General features: G+C 57.7%; 2 protein-coding genes and 1 long non-coding RNA gene across 17 annotated transcripts in view; 1 reads left to right on the top strand and 2 right to left on the bottom strand.

Annotated features, from left to right (window-relative positions):
- Positions 1–210: 210 nt before the first annotated feature.
- NKX6-3 (NK6 homeobox 3) lies at positions 211–6,034 on the bottom strand. Its single transcript, XM_045997246.1, has 3 exons — positions 5,233–6,034; positions 3,092–3,261; positions 211–1,723 (listed from the first exon to the last, which is right to left on the bottom strand). Exons 1-3 carry the CDS (start codon positions 5,612–5,614, stop codon positions 1,484–1,486), a joined length of 792 nt encoding a protein of 263 aa, XP_045853202.1. The 5' UTR covers positions 5,615–6,034; the 3' UTR covers positions 211–1,483.
- A 211-nt stretch (positions 6,035–6,245) lies between these two features.
- On the top strand, positions 6,246–10,454 carry LOC123934224. Its single transcript, XR_006816751.1, has 2 exons — positions 6,246–6,508; positions 10,171–10,454. It is a non-coding gene; the product is annotated as an uncharacterized LOC123934224 (long non-coding RNA).
- Positions 8,025–16,614, bottom strand: part of ANK1 (ankyrin 1) — a 207,011-nt gene continuing 198,421 nt past the window's right edge. For 8 of the 15 annotated variants that reach the window (XM_045994143.1, XM_045994165.1, XM_045994221.1 and 5 more), the window contains 2 exons: positions 16,425–16,558; positions 8,025–10,594 (listed from right to left, as the gene is read on the bottom strand). In XM_045994143.1, coding sequence (XP_045850099.1) covers positions 16,460–16,558 — 99 coding nt within the window. In that variant the 3' untranslated portion in view covers positions 8,025–10,594; positions 16,425–16,459. The remainder of the gene's footprint in view (positions 10,595–16,424; positions 16,559–16,614) is intronic. The other 7 variants (XM_045994157.1, XM_045994204.1, XM_045994181.1 and 4 more) reach the window with 1 other exon arrangement.

Genomic DNA, 16,614 nt, shown 5'->3' with positions numbered 1-16,614 from the left:
ACCTCTGACAGTGCCTGACATTAAGCCATGAGATTTCAACTTGACCAGTGTGATGCCAGGTTTCCAGACTCCCTGAGCTCCAGCTCGGATCCCCCCATCCTGGGAGCGGAGAAGCCTGCCCCCCGCCAGGGCCCCTCCTAGCCCCCATGGCTGGGATTCCTCAGCCAGTTTCACAGAAGCACAGTAGCCACTGGGAGGTTTCTGGGACTTTTATTTTTACTCTTTATATTGTCAAAGCCAGTAAAGATGGGCAAATGCTGCGTCACTTTTGGGCTGCCAGCCCCCACCCACCTCCCTCACCCCTCCCACCTGCTGGACACTATGAGTCACCTGGGTTAAAAAATGCCACCCGGCCAGTGTTCAGGTCTGCACCACCCCCACTGCCAGGCTGCGGGCAATCTAAGTAAAGGAAGGGCCGGGAGCAGGAGTCCATGCAGGCCCTGGGTGCAGCCGATCCCTGCAGGGTCTTCCCCTTTCCTGTGTGGGCACCCCAGTTGGTGAAGCAGGGGGTTCTGAGGTCCCTTCCAGCCGTGCCAAGCTCCCCTCTCTCCAGGTGATCTTGCCCATTGTATCAGCTTGGAGGGAACCCTAGGTGGGTGGCTCTGAGGGGGGGCGGGCAGCATCCGCCCCTCAGATTCTCTCAACTTTCCTCTGCCTCCAACCTCCCTTTTCCCCAGCCCATCAGAGTGTGTTGGGGGCCTGTCTTGTCTCTTTCTGGGGGATCTCTGCTGAGGGCAGAGTGGAGGGAGAAAGGGGTCCGGGAGGACTTGGCCCACGGGGTGGGGGGTGATCCTAGAGTTAGGGGGTCAGGAGCGGTTCTCCTTCCCTGGGACCCACTTCCCCTCCCTGAGGTGGATTTCCTCCAGCCGGGTTCTGTCATTCGTTCTGCCCCTCCAGGGGGTTCCCTCCTATGCCAAAGTTGGAGGAGGGCACCTGGACATGCCATCTTTTCTTCTGCAGTCAGCCGAGAGCCCAGTCGGACCCAGCACCCTGGTCTCTCAGCTCCCAGACCAGAAGGGAGACCTCTGCCCCGGCCAACTGCCTCGGGGTGAGGGGTCGGCCCCCTGCAGCAGCCGGATCCCAGGGGCAGGTCCGGAACCCCTCAGCCACTTTCCCGGTGGCAAAACCTGGTCATTTGCATCTACCTGTGCACTTAACGCGTTTGCGGAGCGGGCAGGGCAAGGCCTGGGCCGCAGAGGAGCGGGACGGCCGATCAGGTGGCGCTTCTCAGGCCGCTTGGACCTCCCTCCCCGCTCCCTCCTCCCTCAGCTGGGCTGGCCCCACCGCCGCCGCCCCGGCCCAAGCCCCTGGCCTCCCCCTGGCCTCCTCCCTCTAGCCGCCCCCCTGCCTCCGCCTCCACCTCCTCCTCCTCCGTGGGCGGGGGGGGCGCTGCCGGAGCCCTGGGCGGGGCAGTGGAGAGGCTGTAGCGGGGGGACGGGGACCGGGACGGGGACCGGGACCGGGGCGGGGGCGGGGGCGGGCGTCAGACGCTGTGGGCGCCCAAGCTGAGCACCGAGAAGGCGGCGCGGTGCTTGCGGAGCAGCAGCCGGATCTTCTCGTCGTCCGAGTCGGGGTCTAGCGGCTTGTTGTACTCGTCGTCCTCGTTCTCGGAGGCGGCGCGCTCCCCGCCCGCTCCCGCGCCGCCCGGGGCCCGGGGCGTGGAGGACGACGGCTCCAGGGCGCTCTTCTTCCGCCACTTGGTCCTTCGGTTTTGGAACCACACCTGGGGAGAGAAGGAAGCTGAGGATGGTGGGCCCCAGCGCACACGGGGACCCCCTTTAGGAGGGCGACCCCACCGGGTGGCAAGGACCCTGGATCCTTATTTTTACAGTAAAATAAAAGGCTCAGTGATTTCCAGAATATTTCCAGGTGGAAATATTCACGCCGCCTGTGCGGCGGGAGGTGGGGGGTGAAGTAAAAACGAACGCGGGTCCATGCTGCAGCACTTTCTGCTTAGCCAGACCTTCTGCGGTGGATCTGCTCTTTTGCCACCCGGGGCACCGGGATGGAAGATGCTGGAATGCCCATGTGGGGGCCTTCAGTAGGTGCTCAAGGGTCGTCCCTACTTTATAGCTTTATGGACCTTCCCTAAACTTCGTGAATAATTTCCGTAATTATAAAAGTAACGTATTTTCATTGTTTACTATAGCTGAAGAATGCAAAAAAGTACCTAAAGAAGAAGAAAAGTATGGACGGGGCCCCTCGCTTCCTTCCACTGGGATTCAGCAGATCCGAAGTCTGCGGAGGCAGGTGGCTGGCGATGCTGGTGGAGCCCAGAGGTGGGTCCCAACCCGCCCTTGTGTTTCCCTCTTCTACCCTTGAACCTGTCACCATGTCACAGAGCTGGGCAGTTCAGTCATAGCTTTCTTTTGGGAGGCTGCCCACCCAGAGTGTCTCAGGAGAGATCTAGCATCACGGAGGTGGCGCCTGGGAGCCTGGAGGGAGAAGCCTGGCACTGATTTCAGGCTCCGTGGCTGTGGCAGGCTGTGTGAGCACAGCCCTTGCCTGCCGCATGGAGGCTGCCTACCCCCATTATCCCCTCTGAGCTTCATTTGGATGGACCTGGAAGGAGGTGTTATCTTCACCTTATTGGCAAACCAAGGCCGGCCCCTCCCGCCTGCTGGTGCAACAAGCCTATAAATTCAGTTCCAACATGGCCCCGAGACTGACTCCTGATACGGGCCAGAGGCCGCCATCAGCCCTCGAAATTTCCGGCCAACACCTGGCAGAGGAGAGGAAAGCATTAGGTGGATGTCACACAGATCTGGCTTTGAGCCCCAATTCTGCACTTACCAGCCAGGTGACCCTGAGCAATAAGACTCCCCATGTCCAGGTTGCTGGGAGGCTTTAAATGAAGTCCTGCACTCCGAACAGACAGCAGTACTGACATCCATCTTTTGGGTTATGGTCATTATTGCCGTCTCTGGGGCGAGGTGGGCAGGCCTGCCCAGACAGCAGGACAGCCTCCCACTGAGAGCCGGAGTCACCACACCTCCCCCACCCCCCAGCCACCACCAGAGAACAAAGCTGCCTTTCCTCCACTGGCTGGCTGCTCCCTGCAGGGCAGACACCTTCTCCTGCACAAACTCACCTTGACCTGTGACTCAGTCATCCCCAGTGAGTATGCCAGCCGTGCCCTCTCAGGGCCAGCCAAGTACTTGGTCTGCTCAAAGGTCTTCTCCAGGGCAAAGATCTGGTGGCCCGTGAAGGTGGGCCGGGTGTGCTTTTTCTTGTGGATGCTGTCGCTCAGGGGATCTGGGGCTGGCAGGAGGAGGAAAGTGTGCGGTTAGCAGGATGAGTAGGGTACCAGCCCTATCCTGCATTTCCCACGGGGCCAGCTCCCTCCTACAGAGAAGCCACTGAGATTGTGGGGGCATTGTGACGCTGCTAACAAGCAGCATTCCTGGTGTTCAGACAATAGTGACCATGACCTCTGCCCCGTCTGGATGGATAGGGACCCCCGAGAGGGCACCTGGCCCAGATAAGAGCTATTTAGGGGGAGATGGTGCTTGAAGCCTGCCCTGGGCTCCTTCACTCTGTAATGTTTTCCCTACTCAGTGATGCTGCCTTCCCTCCAGGGGCAACACCCAGGAGGCTCTTCTCGGTCTTCTCAGTTTTCTCACCAAGACACAGACTAGGGACCTTCCACCAACAGTCAGGCCCTCAGGGGGTCTGGGAATTCCTTCCCCGCCTAATCCCTTGTTCTTGGGATCCTATTTTCCAGGTTCCTGGGAAAACCAGAGCTTTAGGCCCCAAGTTACTGCACTCCCTTGTCACCAGGCCTAGAGGTCATGTGACCTCAACCACACAGAACTAGGACCCTGCCTCCTGCTTGGCTAGGACAGCCGCTCAGGCAGGAGCAGGGCTGGAGGGCAGCAGGGCTCTGGGGAGGCAGAAGGCCCACCTGTTGGGCCTTGTTCAGTGCAGCCCAGCAGCCCATGTTCTGTCTCCTCACGTTACAGAGAAGGAAACTGAGGCACTGGTTGGGGCAGAACCTTCCCAAAAGACTGTTTTCTGCAGTCCTCTGTCCCTTTGTGTCAATTCAGCCACTGACTTAGATAATTTCCTGTGTGTGGCCACGCACTTGGGATTGAAGAGTAGGAGTGTGGAGAGAGTGTGTGTGGTGGGGGGAGGGGGAGATGGAGGTGAGAGAGTCCAAGGCCCAGAGCACCCCAAAACCGGTTCTCAGAGTGGAGGTCTTCACCTGCGTGGAACCCACCATGCTTCAGGCTGAGTGAGGGGTGCGCTGTCAGGCAGTGTGACCACCCTGAGCAGCACAGCAGATGGGGAGGCAGGCGTGATTTGGGGTTTCCTTGGGGGGCCCCAAGCCCCTATTGCAGTGGGGCAGCCCCGAGGTCAGAGAGCAGCAGAAGTTCCCTCCGCTTCTGCCCCGGCCTGCTCCTGGCTGGGCCTCCCTGGCACGGAGATGACTCCTGCAATTCCTGTCACCTCCCTGCCTCCCAGGTGAGCCTCACCTGCCTGTGCATGACCTGCCACCATCTCTGGGCCCCGCTTGGAGCCCTGGGATCCCCACACCCATTCTCTGAAAACAGATTTGGGCATGGTAGGGTAGGGTGACCCCACACTCCCAACCACTAGGACCAAGTCTGACGGGACTCGGCAGCTGCTCGTGGAGGCTGGGCGGTCATCACTGCTCCTGCTGCCATAAGCCCCAAGGAGGATGGTGGGAAGCTGCCCCCTTGATGGCGGGCAGGACCGAGATGGAGTCAGCGTGCATGCCATGGCCCTGAATGGTGTCAGGGCAAGAATGGGCTCTCTGGGAAGGTGACGTTGGGGCAGCTTCTCACAGGGGACAGCACTGGCCCGCTTTGGGTGAAGATGTGACATGGGTTCTGGGTGGGAGAAGGAAGCTGGGTGGCCAGGTGGACCCTACAAAGGGCAAATGTTGGTTATGTGGTCTTCTCCAGCCCAGGAGACGCCCGGGTTTTCTGGGAAGGCAGCTGAGGCGGCCGCTGGTAAGGGTGAGGAGTGAGGGGCAAGACACCTGTCCAGGTGGAGCTTGGGTTGGCCCCGGGAGGGGAAAATTCAGTCATGTGCCCCGGTAAGCCATGGATCCAGGTGGCTGAGGAGAGGTGGATGGCAGGTACGGACTGCCCTGTGAGCTTTCCCTTCGCTTCCCACACCTCCTCCTCCCCAGATCCTGTGGGTGGTAGGGGTTGGGGGGGAACTGGGGGCCGGGGTGGGGGGTATGGAGCCTTGCCCTGTACTCACTGTTGCTGCACTGCCTCCCGCCTCGCCAGTCCTGGCCCGTGTCAGCCCAGCAGTTCCGGGTCCGGGTGGGATACTCATTGCCAGCCTTGGGAAAATTCCCCACCTGGGGTCCATAGTAGACCCCCTGGGAGCTGAGTCCACCAAAGCCTGCCACGTGGGGGTAGCCGGAGAGGAGGCTGCTGTTCGGCGTGGCCACGGGCCTGCTCAGGATGTCCGTGATCCCGTGGGGGGTGCCGGCGGCCAGTTGGGGGCCCAGCCCCGGAGGGCTGATCTTGTAGAAGGAGTTCTGCATGGAGTACTGGCACATGGGGGCCTTCATCTCCGAGAACTGAGCCAGTGGCGTGTTGTTCAGCAGGAACGTCCCCTGCAGGTTGGACTCCATGATCCTCAGGTCAGGGCGAGGGAAGGTCAGAAGCCCAAATCCAGGCCCCCTAAAGCCAGAGACCCCGAGCTCTGACCCAGAAGCCCATGGCAGGTTTGGAGGGTCAAAAGCGGCCCGAGCCCCAGACTGCCCTCCTACCTAAGGCATCCGGCCCGGCCCTGGCCCGGGGGACCAGCACCTACGTCAGCGGCTTGGAAGTCAGGTGCTCCTGGAGCAGGTGAGAGGCCTCGCCAGCGCCCCTTGGCTCTGTCCCTGCCCCTCCTGGAGAAGGGTGGCTCCCCAAGCCTCAGCTCAGACCCCTCCTCTGCCTGTGAGTCTGGGGACCCTCCATGAGAAGTTTTAAGTTCAGGGAAGCAACATTTCCCTGATAAAGATATGGCCCATTAGAATACAGACCCGAGACTGGCTGAGCTGTGAGAGGCGCAGCGCCATTGGTCGAAACCCACACAGGCCTCACATTGGCTTTTCCAAGACAAATTGCACTTTGAAAGATTGACTGTAAAATCAGCCAGGATGTGTGTGTGTGTGTGTGTGTGTGTGTGTGTGTGTGTGTGTGTCTGTGTGAGAGAGAGAGAGAGAGAGAGAGAGAAGGAAAGAGGGAGGGAGGAGAGAGAGAATGAGCGCTGGAAGCTCTCTTCCTTCTCAGAGGGTCTACTAGCTCCTGGTCCCCCAAGCGCAGCATCTAGGGAAAGGAGTGTACCTGGGACCCCCAGAGACTCCCGAGGCAGCTGGAAATTACAGCTCCTGCAGCTGCTCCCCTGAGGGTGAGGGGGCCAGGCTCAGGAGGCACTGTCCCGGAGTGCCCAGACCCCTTTATGTGCAGCTACTCAAGCCAGCGGAGGAGTATGGAGCCCGAGTGTGGATGCTTCTCTTCCTTCCTCTGAGCTGGGATGGGTAAGTGGGGAGGCTGGGCTTTGGCCCCTGGGGTGGTGGGGGGTCGGGGATGTGAATCTCTGCCCCTGGCCTGAGAGCCTGGGAGTGGGAGCCTGCCAGGAGACTGGGGCGGGGGAGGTGGGGTGTGGTGTTGAGAGTGGAGGCTGCCCCTGCTGGGCCTGTGCTCTTCCCACCTCTGCCTCTGAGCAACCTTTCCTGATTCCCTCTGTTCTTCCATCTAACTCCTCTGAGGAATCATGTGTGCCTCTGCTGGAGCCATTGCCATGTTCTGTCTGGCTTGGCACCTGGGTTGGAAAGCTCTGATGACTGAGATGGCTGTTGATTCAGTGGTGGGTCCCCCTGGCAGGCATTTGGTTGGTGCCCAGTTCATTATTTGATGGTGGGACACCCATATGCCTTTCTTTCTAATGGATTTTTACAACATGCAAGGCTCTACTGGGGGCCATCTTCCACTTTGCAAACAGGGAAGCTGTGGGGGAATACTTTGTTGCCACCCTCTCACACAGAGCCTGCCTCTCCCAATGCGGCTGGTATGTTCCTAGTGGAACAGGCTGCTCTGAGCCATGTTCTCAGTAGAGTACATGAGGTAGCTTAATGCAAGAAAGACCTTACACAGGCTGTGGAGATTATTTGTCTAGAAGTTTAGACTAAAAACCGGCAAAAGGGATCTTACCCCTCTGAGTTGGCTGGGCTACTGGGCTGCCCATCACAACTGTTTGGGAGACTTAATTCTGACTTGGCCGCCTGACCCCCACCAGGCCCCCACGCTGCCCCAGGCAACTGTGATCCTGAAACTGCGCTTTTGAACCCCGCCTGGGCCATGCAGTTGAGGAGCCTGTGACCGACCCTGAGTGACTTGTGGGTGACTCGGTGGGCCCCTAAGGATGGCAACTTATGAGGAAGAAAAGCTGCAGCACATGATTTGATTCTTTCTTAATGCCAAGCTTGACAAAGGCATTCACATTTGGGAATCCCAGGATGAAATGCGGAAGAGACTTTAGCAATTGTTTAATCCATTCCCCCATTTGACAGAGGAGAAAACAGGCCAGCTGGGTGGCCAGCCTCATGAGGTGTTAGGAACTGTGGAGGAATAGGGCAATCTTCTCAGAAGTTCTTGAACTTTGAATGACGTTGAGTGCAGGGGCCAGACACATTCATGAGGGGCGGGGGACTGGGGGGTCCCCCTTAGTGTATACTGTGGGTTCAGCCATGCACCCTGGGGTGTGTGGTGCCCCCTCCACCCACCTTGGACTTGCCCCCATCTCATGGTAATCCTTAGGAGACAGAAATCTGTCCTACCAAGCCCAGGGGTTTGGTAGCTTCTCCCAGAGTGGGTGGTCTGATGAAGGGACTGCCTAGGTTTCCAGGAAGCACCCCCCACCCCCCAGGCGATACAGGCCTCCCTGCTGACTGGTCCCACTTCTAGACCCCTTCAGGGCCCCAACCCCAGCTTCACTCCTGCCCCAGCCCCCCTCCCCATTCCCCCAGGGCCGAGCCAGGAAGGAGAGTCCTGTGCTGTGAGTCAATTTCTTTATTAATTTTGACATTTGTTCAGCTGGTGTAGGGAGAATGGTCTATACATCCGAGTGGGGTGAGGGAATTCCCTCCCGACAACAGAGCATTGGGGAGAGTCAAGAAAAGAGTCATTTTTCATAACAATTAAAAAAATCAAGGTAATTCCAAAACTTCTAAAAAGCGTCTAAGGTGCAGACTGCAGCATTCTCTAGGCATCGTGTGGAGACCCCAAACTCCTCCGCTAACAGCTCCTACTAGCAACTGGAGCGCGCAGCCATGCCGCCCAGGGCCTGGGGCCGGCGGGCCAAGCAGCCATGCCAGACGCAGCGGAAGGTGCCAAAGCATAGGCTGGAGCCGCGGGACCGCCGCGGGGGCTCTACGAGGGCTCGTGGGGTGGGCTGCGGCGGCGGCCTGCGGGGACGGCGCGGGGTGGAGGAGAGGAGGCGGGCCCTGCTCCTGTCTTCCCGCGGCGGGAATCCCGAGCGCCGCGCTCCCCCCGCCCTGGCACCCCACTCCCCGACCCCAGACCCCCGTCCGAGCCCGCCGGCTCCGGCAGGTGGCCCCCCCGCCCCGGCCCGACGCGGAGGAGCGCGGCGCTCGGGATTCCCTCCGCGGGGGCCGGGGCCGCAGTCCGGGGCGCCCGCTTGGCCTGCGGCGCCCGGGCCTGCCCCTCGGAAGGCGGAGCGCGAGCCGCCCGGGCGCCCTGGCCGCCCTGGCCGCCCAGTGCGCGTGGGGCCCGCGGCCTCCGCCGGGAGAGCAGTGCGCTGGGGACGGGCACCAGGGCCGCGGGTGCGCGGCCGTGGGGGAGCTTCTGTGCTACTTGGAAGGTCTGATGTGTCTGCGGCCACCTCCGCGGAGCCGCGGGGAGGAAGGCGGCAGGACGTCCACAAACAAAGGCTCTCGGGAGCGACCCGAGCCCGCCAGTCTCTCTCCTGGCCCTAGAGGGCGCCCGCCGGGCTGGGCGGGGCGGATTGTGCTGATTCGGGCCTCGCTCTGCCGGAGGCGCCACTGTCACTTTAAGGCTCTCCCCCTGGTGGCTCCGAGGCGAGGAACAGAGGAACAGCCAGCCGTCCGCCTCCTTCCTGCCCAGACCAAGGGTCTGGCCTAGGAGGAGCCCCTTCCTCGCCTGGGCCCCCCAGGGGGCCAGCTGATCTCTCCGGCCCAGCTCGCCCCTCCCTGCGCTGTGCCCAGGAGTGGGGCCCCCGCCCGCCTCTCCGAGTGGGGCAGAGGGGCTTGGTCAGAGTGGGGGCACTGAGACTGTTGGGCCTTGGCCCCCCATCCTGTGGGCTGCCTGGACTTAGAGCACCAAGTTGGCTCTGGGAGACCTTTTTTTGGGGGGGGGGGGTGGCTGACTTCTAAGAACTGGCAGATACATTCACTAGCTCTACTCCCTTCCTCTTTCACTGAAAGACAGGCTGTAGCTCCTTCTCCGGCAGCCTGGAGAAGTCCTCAGGAGCTGAGCTGTTAGTGCTTTGTACGTACTGCTAAAGTGTTTCTATTGGTTTGCATAGTATTTATTGTTTTTTCATTTACACAAGGCTGATAACTGTACAGTTTACACTTTGAACACAGACTATGATAGAAGTGCTTGAAGATATAGGAAACCTCTTCTCTATCGAACATGCTGGTGCGATCCTGGGACAGCAGCCACCGGCCGGCCCTCAGCTGAGAGAGAACACCCTTTCAGAGGGGGCATGGCTCCCTTGGAGCCCTACAGCTGAGCCTTGGGGGAGGGGGCCCTCGCCTCAGATTCTTAAGTCCCTAACACAAGGAACCCCGAATGCACTCTCAAGGTAATGATTTTCCATTGGAAGATGATTAATACTGAAACTGGCAGAGAGAGAGAGAGACAACATAAAAAAATTCCAGTTTGTCCACAGGAAAGTCTATACAGCTTCAGACATCACAGTAAAATCTGTGTCTATACTGAGGAGAGGGGAGAGGTGCTTGTGTGTGCGTGTGCCTATGCGCCTGTCCCTATTGTCCTGTAGAACGTTCTGGGAGGAGTGGCCACCTGGGGAGTGGGATGGGATGTCACAAATGGAATGGAGGTGTGTGTCGGTGAGGAAGGCTGGCAGATGAGGGCATGGGATTAAGGTGCCGAACTGATTTTGTGCCTAGTTTTCTTTTTTTTTTTTTCTTTCCAGGAAGCCCACATGGATTTCCTACAGATGAGGTTGAAAAAAAAAGTACCCTGTAACAAGTCAAAATTAAAATGATTTTAAAAAATAGATCATCCCCAAGCACAAAAAGAGCCCTTGTTCACTTTCGCGTTCACGTGCTCTCCCGTGCTGGTTTTCGACCCCTCTCTCTCCCCACCCCCCTTCTTGAGGCATTTGTCCTGATTCCCAACAGAGATCCATCTTCGCTAGAGGCAGGATTGAGGACTGTAGGTCATGCGTCTACAGTCAGTCGTTCATGCGAATAGGAGACTAAAGGAAGTCCCTTACAGAGATCATGCCGTTAGCCTAGAGGAACAGACGCGCCACTTCCGAGCCCTCCGCTCCAGCTCTCCTCCCGTGTGCATGGCAGAGTGTGTGGAGTTCAAGGGTTGGGTGTCGAGGTGTGATCCTGAGGGACACAGAGAGAGAAGAAGTTATTAGGATCTAAATGTCCAACTCCCAGCAAAAACCCCAGCTCCTGAATTCTGCCCCGGGGGCTGAGGCAGGGTCAGATTCAGGCAAAGCAGCCTCCCCAAGCAAGGCAAGGAAGTGAAAGACTGAGCGCAGAGCCCCTGACCTTCCTGAACCCCAGCCAGCCTCCCACTCCCCAGCCCAGAGGCTCCCTCTCAGGGGTGGCTGCCCAAGCCTGCCTGGATCCCCCACCCAGGGGGACGAGCTCCCCAGAAAACCCTCCTATGCGTGCGCTCTGGGCCTCGAAGAGGAGGCAGGAGGCTCCCACGCCTGCAGTCGCTTGGGGAGAAATCTCCTTGAGTAGATCCTGGGACCTGGGCAAGGGGTCAAGTTCATAAGCCAGGGCATGTGCTAGAAAAGGGAGCGGTGCCCTTCACTTTTTCATTTCAGTTCAGCCAACACACATTGATGATGTCTCTCAGTGCCAGCCCTGGGACCCAGAGATGGAGCAGACCTGATCACAGTCAGCCTCAGGAGCTTGGGGCCTCAAGGGACAAGAGTCCCTCTTTGGCTCTGGTCTACCAGTTCTTACTGTCAAGTGCCTTTGGCTCCTCTCCTCATGCCCCGGGGATGGACAACCTCTGCAGCCGCAAAGAGATTATTTTCTTTTTTTTTTTTTAAAGAGATCTTGGGGAAAAAACAGGTGAATTCTCCCTAGGATATTATGTATCTTAGGCTGGAGAACAGCAGCTGTGCCTGCAGAGTGAAGTCCACTTTCTGCAGCCTGAAATTCACAGAAAGACAACGCTCCAGCCCCTGATGGTGCCTCCTCCTCCACCCTGGGCTGAGCACTCCATGTTTCTGGGACTAGCCACTCAGGATTCTGCCTGCAGGACCTTGGGACAGATAGGGGAAAGGAGCACATACTGAAAGGAAGAGGAGATGACAATCTCCTGGGTGGGGTAGGAAATGACAGAGAAAGGCAGAAACTCATGCCTTGACAGAGCAGTCCCCACACAGGGAGCTGTCCCTGGCCCTGTAGGTGACACGGTTATGGAGGAAGCTGGAGGGGGTCAAGGTGAACTCAACTCTGAGAGGTTCTCCATGGATGGGAAGGCCGGGCTAGGCTCCTTGCCACACAGCACAACACCAGGACTTCTGCTGCTGCTGTGGCCTGAAACAGCTGTCACCCCAGAGGGCAAGACTCGTTCCTGCCTGGGCTTCTCTTTGGGCAGGCTGGTCTCCCCCAAGCCTTCCGAACACACGGTGCCCATCAGCTTCCTGCCTTGTTCGAGGCCCTCCCCTCACGGATGGCGTCAGTCTGCTCTCTGCTGACGTTCTGCTCACCACCCTCAAGACCTCTCCTCCAGGAAGCCTCCCTGATAACCCCGGCTCCTTGTCATTTCTCTCGTCTCGGCTCTGGAAGCTCCCCACTCACTCTGCTACCTTTTATTCAGAGCGATCACAGGGCATAGTGGGTAAGAACAGAACTCCGAAGCCAGCCAGGTTGCCCGAGTTCATATTCTGTCTTTGCCGATTTCCCTAGTCCCATTACTTACACTCTCTGTGACTCAGTTTCCTCCGCTGTAAAACGAGGGCAACAATAAGCTGTAGCTCATTAGACGGTGGTGATGTTTCAAAGAGCTCCAGAGGGCTCAGGACAGTGTATGTGGACGTGTGCTCTGATGGGCTCTCCTTCCTGTCTCACACTTGCTGCATCTCCCCAGTTAGAGCAGAAACACTCCGAGGGCCAGGGCCCAGCCTTACCCTTCTCAGGGGTCTGTGCCCCCCTCCAGGCTAAGCATGCCTCAAACAAGAGACCTCGTAAAACCCTGAGCCTGCGGAAGACAGCCGACCATCTCCCGCTCTTCTGCCCGGACACAGAGCGGAGGAGAGAGGCCAAGGCTTAGACAGCATTCTCTGGTGACCGCTTTGGTTGAGCAGAGACTCCGGGAGGAGCAGTGATGGGTTAGTGGGGGCACCCAGCAGTGGCAGGGGTAGACTGGAAGGCAGCTCTCATGGCTGCATCCTGGACCCTTCTGCTGCCCTGCACCTCTTGCCCCAAGCGAAGGTCTCAGCCTATAAAGAGCGGGGAGAAGGGCGGTTCTGCTCCGCGCCTGTCCCGTCCCATCCCTCTGCGCAGTACCTCCTGTTCCCACCCTGCCTGGCATCTGTGGCCCTCTCTCCCCTCTCCCTCAGCAACCAGACTCGCACCCCTGCAGTGGCTTGGGAGTAGGGCGGCCTGTAACTTAAACAGCAACATAAAACATGACCCCTTGTCTCCCTGCCCCTTCCCAATGAGATGACTAATTGTTTAACTTTTAAACTTACTAAAACATTCCATTGTCGGAGCTAACACAGGCTCTTGCAACCACAGTGTCTGAGTGGAAAGCGTCTCTTAAAAAGGAAAACAAGAAAAAGCAGAAGCTTCCTGAAAGTTCCAGAAGCCGGAGCCACGGAGATGCAGAGAAATGTCAAGCACCTGCCTAGGAGGTGGGTAGCCCAGCAGACGTCGGGGCTGCCCTGCCACCGCACTCCAGCTGCCCGCTCCATGCCGGCGCTCTCGCACAGCTCACACCCCAATTCTTGGGCCTACCTTGTGGAGCACAGAGCAAAGCTCCTCCTGTCAGCTGCGGTCAGGCAGGCCTTGCCTAAACAGCAATCTGGTAGCTTCTTAAACTCCATCCTCCCCCCACTTGCCGGGCCTTAGATACAGAGTCCTTCCCAAGGTGGGGGTGCCTGGGAGGGATCGAAGGGTGAGGGGGTCTAGTCACCCTTCATCTGGGATGGGCGCATCCTACCATCTTTGAACAAACTTCTATCCTTCATTCCTGGTGGCCCACTTTTTAAATACCAAGTGAATAACTTGGTATCAAGTCCACATCGCCTCTAGGAGGTTTGGAAGAAAAACCAAAATTGGTCAGAAGAACGCACTCTTCAGTACACTAAAAGTCACTCGAGAGGCTTGATACAGAATCCCAAGTTCCAGAATTTTAATTCAGTAGGTCAGGGGCAGGGACCAGGAATCTGCATTTTAACCCGACTCTCAGGTGACTCTTTGAGAAATGGTGGGTAGGAATTTAACCAGGTACACAGCCTTTCACAAACACGCCCCACCATCATCAAAACCACACTACATGTGAAGGGCATGATGCCGCTATGACGTCATGGTGAAGGAACCCGAGGTGCGAGGTGAGGCAGGTCAGCAGGTCGGCTGACCTGTGCTGGGTCTGTCTTGCCTTCATCTCTACAGCCTGCCCAGGGACTGTGACTATTTCTAAACCTCTCCACTGACGTGGAAGGGACCGTCTGCAAACTCCCTCAGAGCAAATGATGAGTGCAAGCCCTGGAAACAGGAGGATCCAAGCCTTGCATCTAAGCTCTCCCAAGCCCCAGCCTGGACGCCCTCTGAAACAGACACAGTAAATTCTTGCCATTCACAGTGGTCATGTTCGAGAAAGTTGCCAGAACACTGAATTAGCCAACACTGCACCATTGCTCTTAAGGAAAATGCCCAGTTAAGTTCTTGTGAGCCTCTGTTCACATCTTTGTCAGACAAGGAATACTTTGTTTCATGTGTGTTTCTGTATAAGGACACCTTATTTAATCCACTGTGGATCCCCTTAACTCCCCACTGACAGCGGCCTGACTCGGGGCCAGTGAATTTTATCTAACACTCATATTTGTCCCCACGGGGCACAGCCCAGCCTCCTTGCTCTTAGGAACAGGAGATAACACTTGGGTGCTAGGCTTGGGAGCCATTTTAAACAACAAAATCAACAAAAAGCACAAAAAATGCAAACAACGTGGCACTGAACACAAATTTTTCACCCTGGTGTGTGTCTGTGAATGACCATGAAAACCTGTGTGTTGGGGGGCATGGTTGGGGCTTTGGGGTGAACGTAATTTTAGCCAGTAAGTGAACTGACAAGTGCGGAACTCACGAATACTGAGGGACGGCAGTACGGGCCTGCTGTTAAAGGGCCTGCGAGTGGGGGGCAGGAAGCACTGAGAGGATCAGAGAGCCATCACTCCCTCACTGTCTGCTCTGTGGTCTCTGTCCTGTTGGGAGGATGGAGCGCTGCAGGCTGCCCTGCCACGCCCTTCAGAACCTAGACTGGAGTCTGCTTGGACCCTGGCTCTCTCACCATTGTCCCCACTATGTGCTTCCCCGGCCTTTTCTTGGCAGAGGTCCTGGCACCAAGCAGGAGCCGGGCTGCCCAGTGTCCCCCTCACCGCCCCCCATGCTCAGTGGTCTGGAACGGTATCTCCTTTGGAGGTTTCAGACACCTTGCAGAACAGAAAATTAAAAAAAAAAATTTCTTTTTTGCAGAACATCCACAGAAAATTAAAAAAACAATTGTTTTTCTTAGGTTCCTCCCTTCCTCCCAGCCTGGCTTCTGGGCTGCCTCTTTCCTATTCAGGAACATGAGTAGCACGAACCCAAGCCAAAGAGAAGCATAAAGGCATGGCCCCTGCTTGCCCCTGTCACAATAAGAAAAAAATCAGGCAGAAGAGTGCACTTTGCCTTCTACTCCCTGTACCTTCAAATTATTTGCACCTTTGGATTATTTCCAGGACTCACCCCAGCTAATCTGCTAAAGCAGCAGCCTGGCGAGACCCTTGGCAATGCCAGGGTTAACACTGTGACCTCCTTAAGCTGCTGAGGAGTCAGGTCTAATTTTATCCCATAACTGGATCCGCAGTCCTTTTTTTTTTTTCCCCCAAGTGTCGAGGTATGTTGGGAAGCCCAGAGCCAGCACTTTTGGTGGCATGGGAGGAGCGGCCCTGCTTTTTGCTGAATGCAGAAAGCCAGGAGCCTGCTTTCTCCTTGGCCCAGAGCCAGGCCCCAGGTTGTGGGGAGTGGGGGTGGGTGCTGAAACCGCCAAGAACCCAGTGAGGGCTGTGCTGGGGCCACCACAGCTTCCTTGCTTCCTGCCGACTCCCACCCCGATGCATCCTGTACTGAGCTGCCCCGAGCGGGGCACAGTGAACGGCCTCGGGGCAGCTCAGTACAGGATCCCTCAGGGAGGACCGAGGTCAGAGCTGGCCACCGGAGCCCCCAGCACTGCGCCGGGCCTGCTGGAGAGCCTTCTCCGCAGCGCTGTCTTCAGGGCCCTCCCTCATCACAAATCCCTGCCCAGCCCAGCCCCCCAGCCTCAGGGCCCCCATGCTCCTGCACGCCATGCACCAGGCTGCCATAACCCTCCTAGCTCGGGGACGGCTCCATCCGCCCCTCAGGCCTGTGCATGTCACCCTTTCCTAGAAAGCAACGGAGCGACCTGTCTCCAGAAACACCAGGGAGAATGGGCACCTTGGGTTGATCAGGACTTTCAAAGGGTTCCAGGTTTAAGAGATGAGCGCTGTTCTGAGTCTATCACCGCTGGAGCTCTGCCTGGGGATTTGCACTGAAATTGCCCAGCCTAGACAGGCTCTCTGGTGCTCCCTGAGGCCTGTCCACCCCCCTCCTCCATCCCCATCACTTGGCTTTCAGGATACTAACATCACTGAGGTTTACTGAGTGTTCTCACACATCAAAGCGTTTTCTCAAATCTGTGTTTTTGCGCTCCTGGAGAGGTCAATAGGCAGCTACTGTTGGCTGTTTTCTTAGGAGGAAATTGAGACTCAGACAGTCAGCAGGCTGGGAAATGACAGTCTGTGCCTCAAGGCCATGCCACCCCTGTTCCTCCCTCATCATGCCAGGGGTGGTGGAGCGGGGAGCTCCCGCAGAGGATGGGGAGACGTGAGGAAGGGAGTAGCCATTCCTAGCACCAGCCACTCCGCAAGGACCAGGCCATGCAGAAAGGATGCAAAAAAGACAGCGTTACCTCCCAAGAGGCCATTCGAGGGGAAGGGCTAGAGATCACTGCTTCCCCCGTTTTAGGCTGGCCCGCTTCACTATCTGAGCCCCCTTCCTGCTCTCTATCAGGTCCGGCTGCAGGCTACTCCCTCGCAGCTCCACCTGGGGACGGCAGCAGACAGAGAAGGCAGGACAGATCACTCAGAGAGACAAACTAT

The sequence above is a fragment of the Meles meles genome, chromosome 2 (genome assembly GCF_922984935.1).
Source record: "Meles meles chromosome 2, mMelMel3.1 paternal haplotype, whole genome shotgun sequence".
Lineage (NCBI taxonomy): Eukaryota > Metazoa > Chordata > Mammalia > Carnivora > Mustelidae > Meles > Meles meles.
The sequence above is the reverse complement of the archived record's forward strand: the minus strand, read 5'-3'. Positions and strand labels throughout refer to the sequence as shown.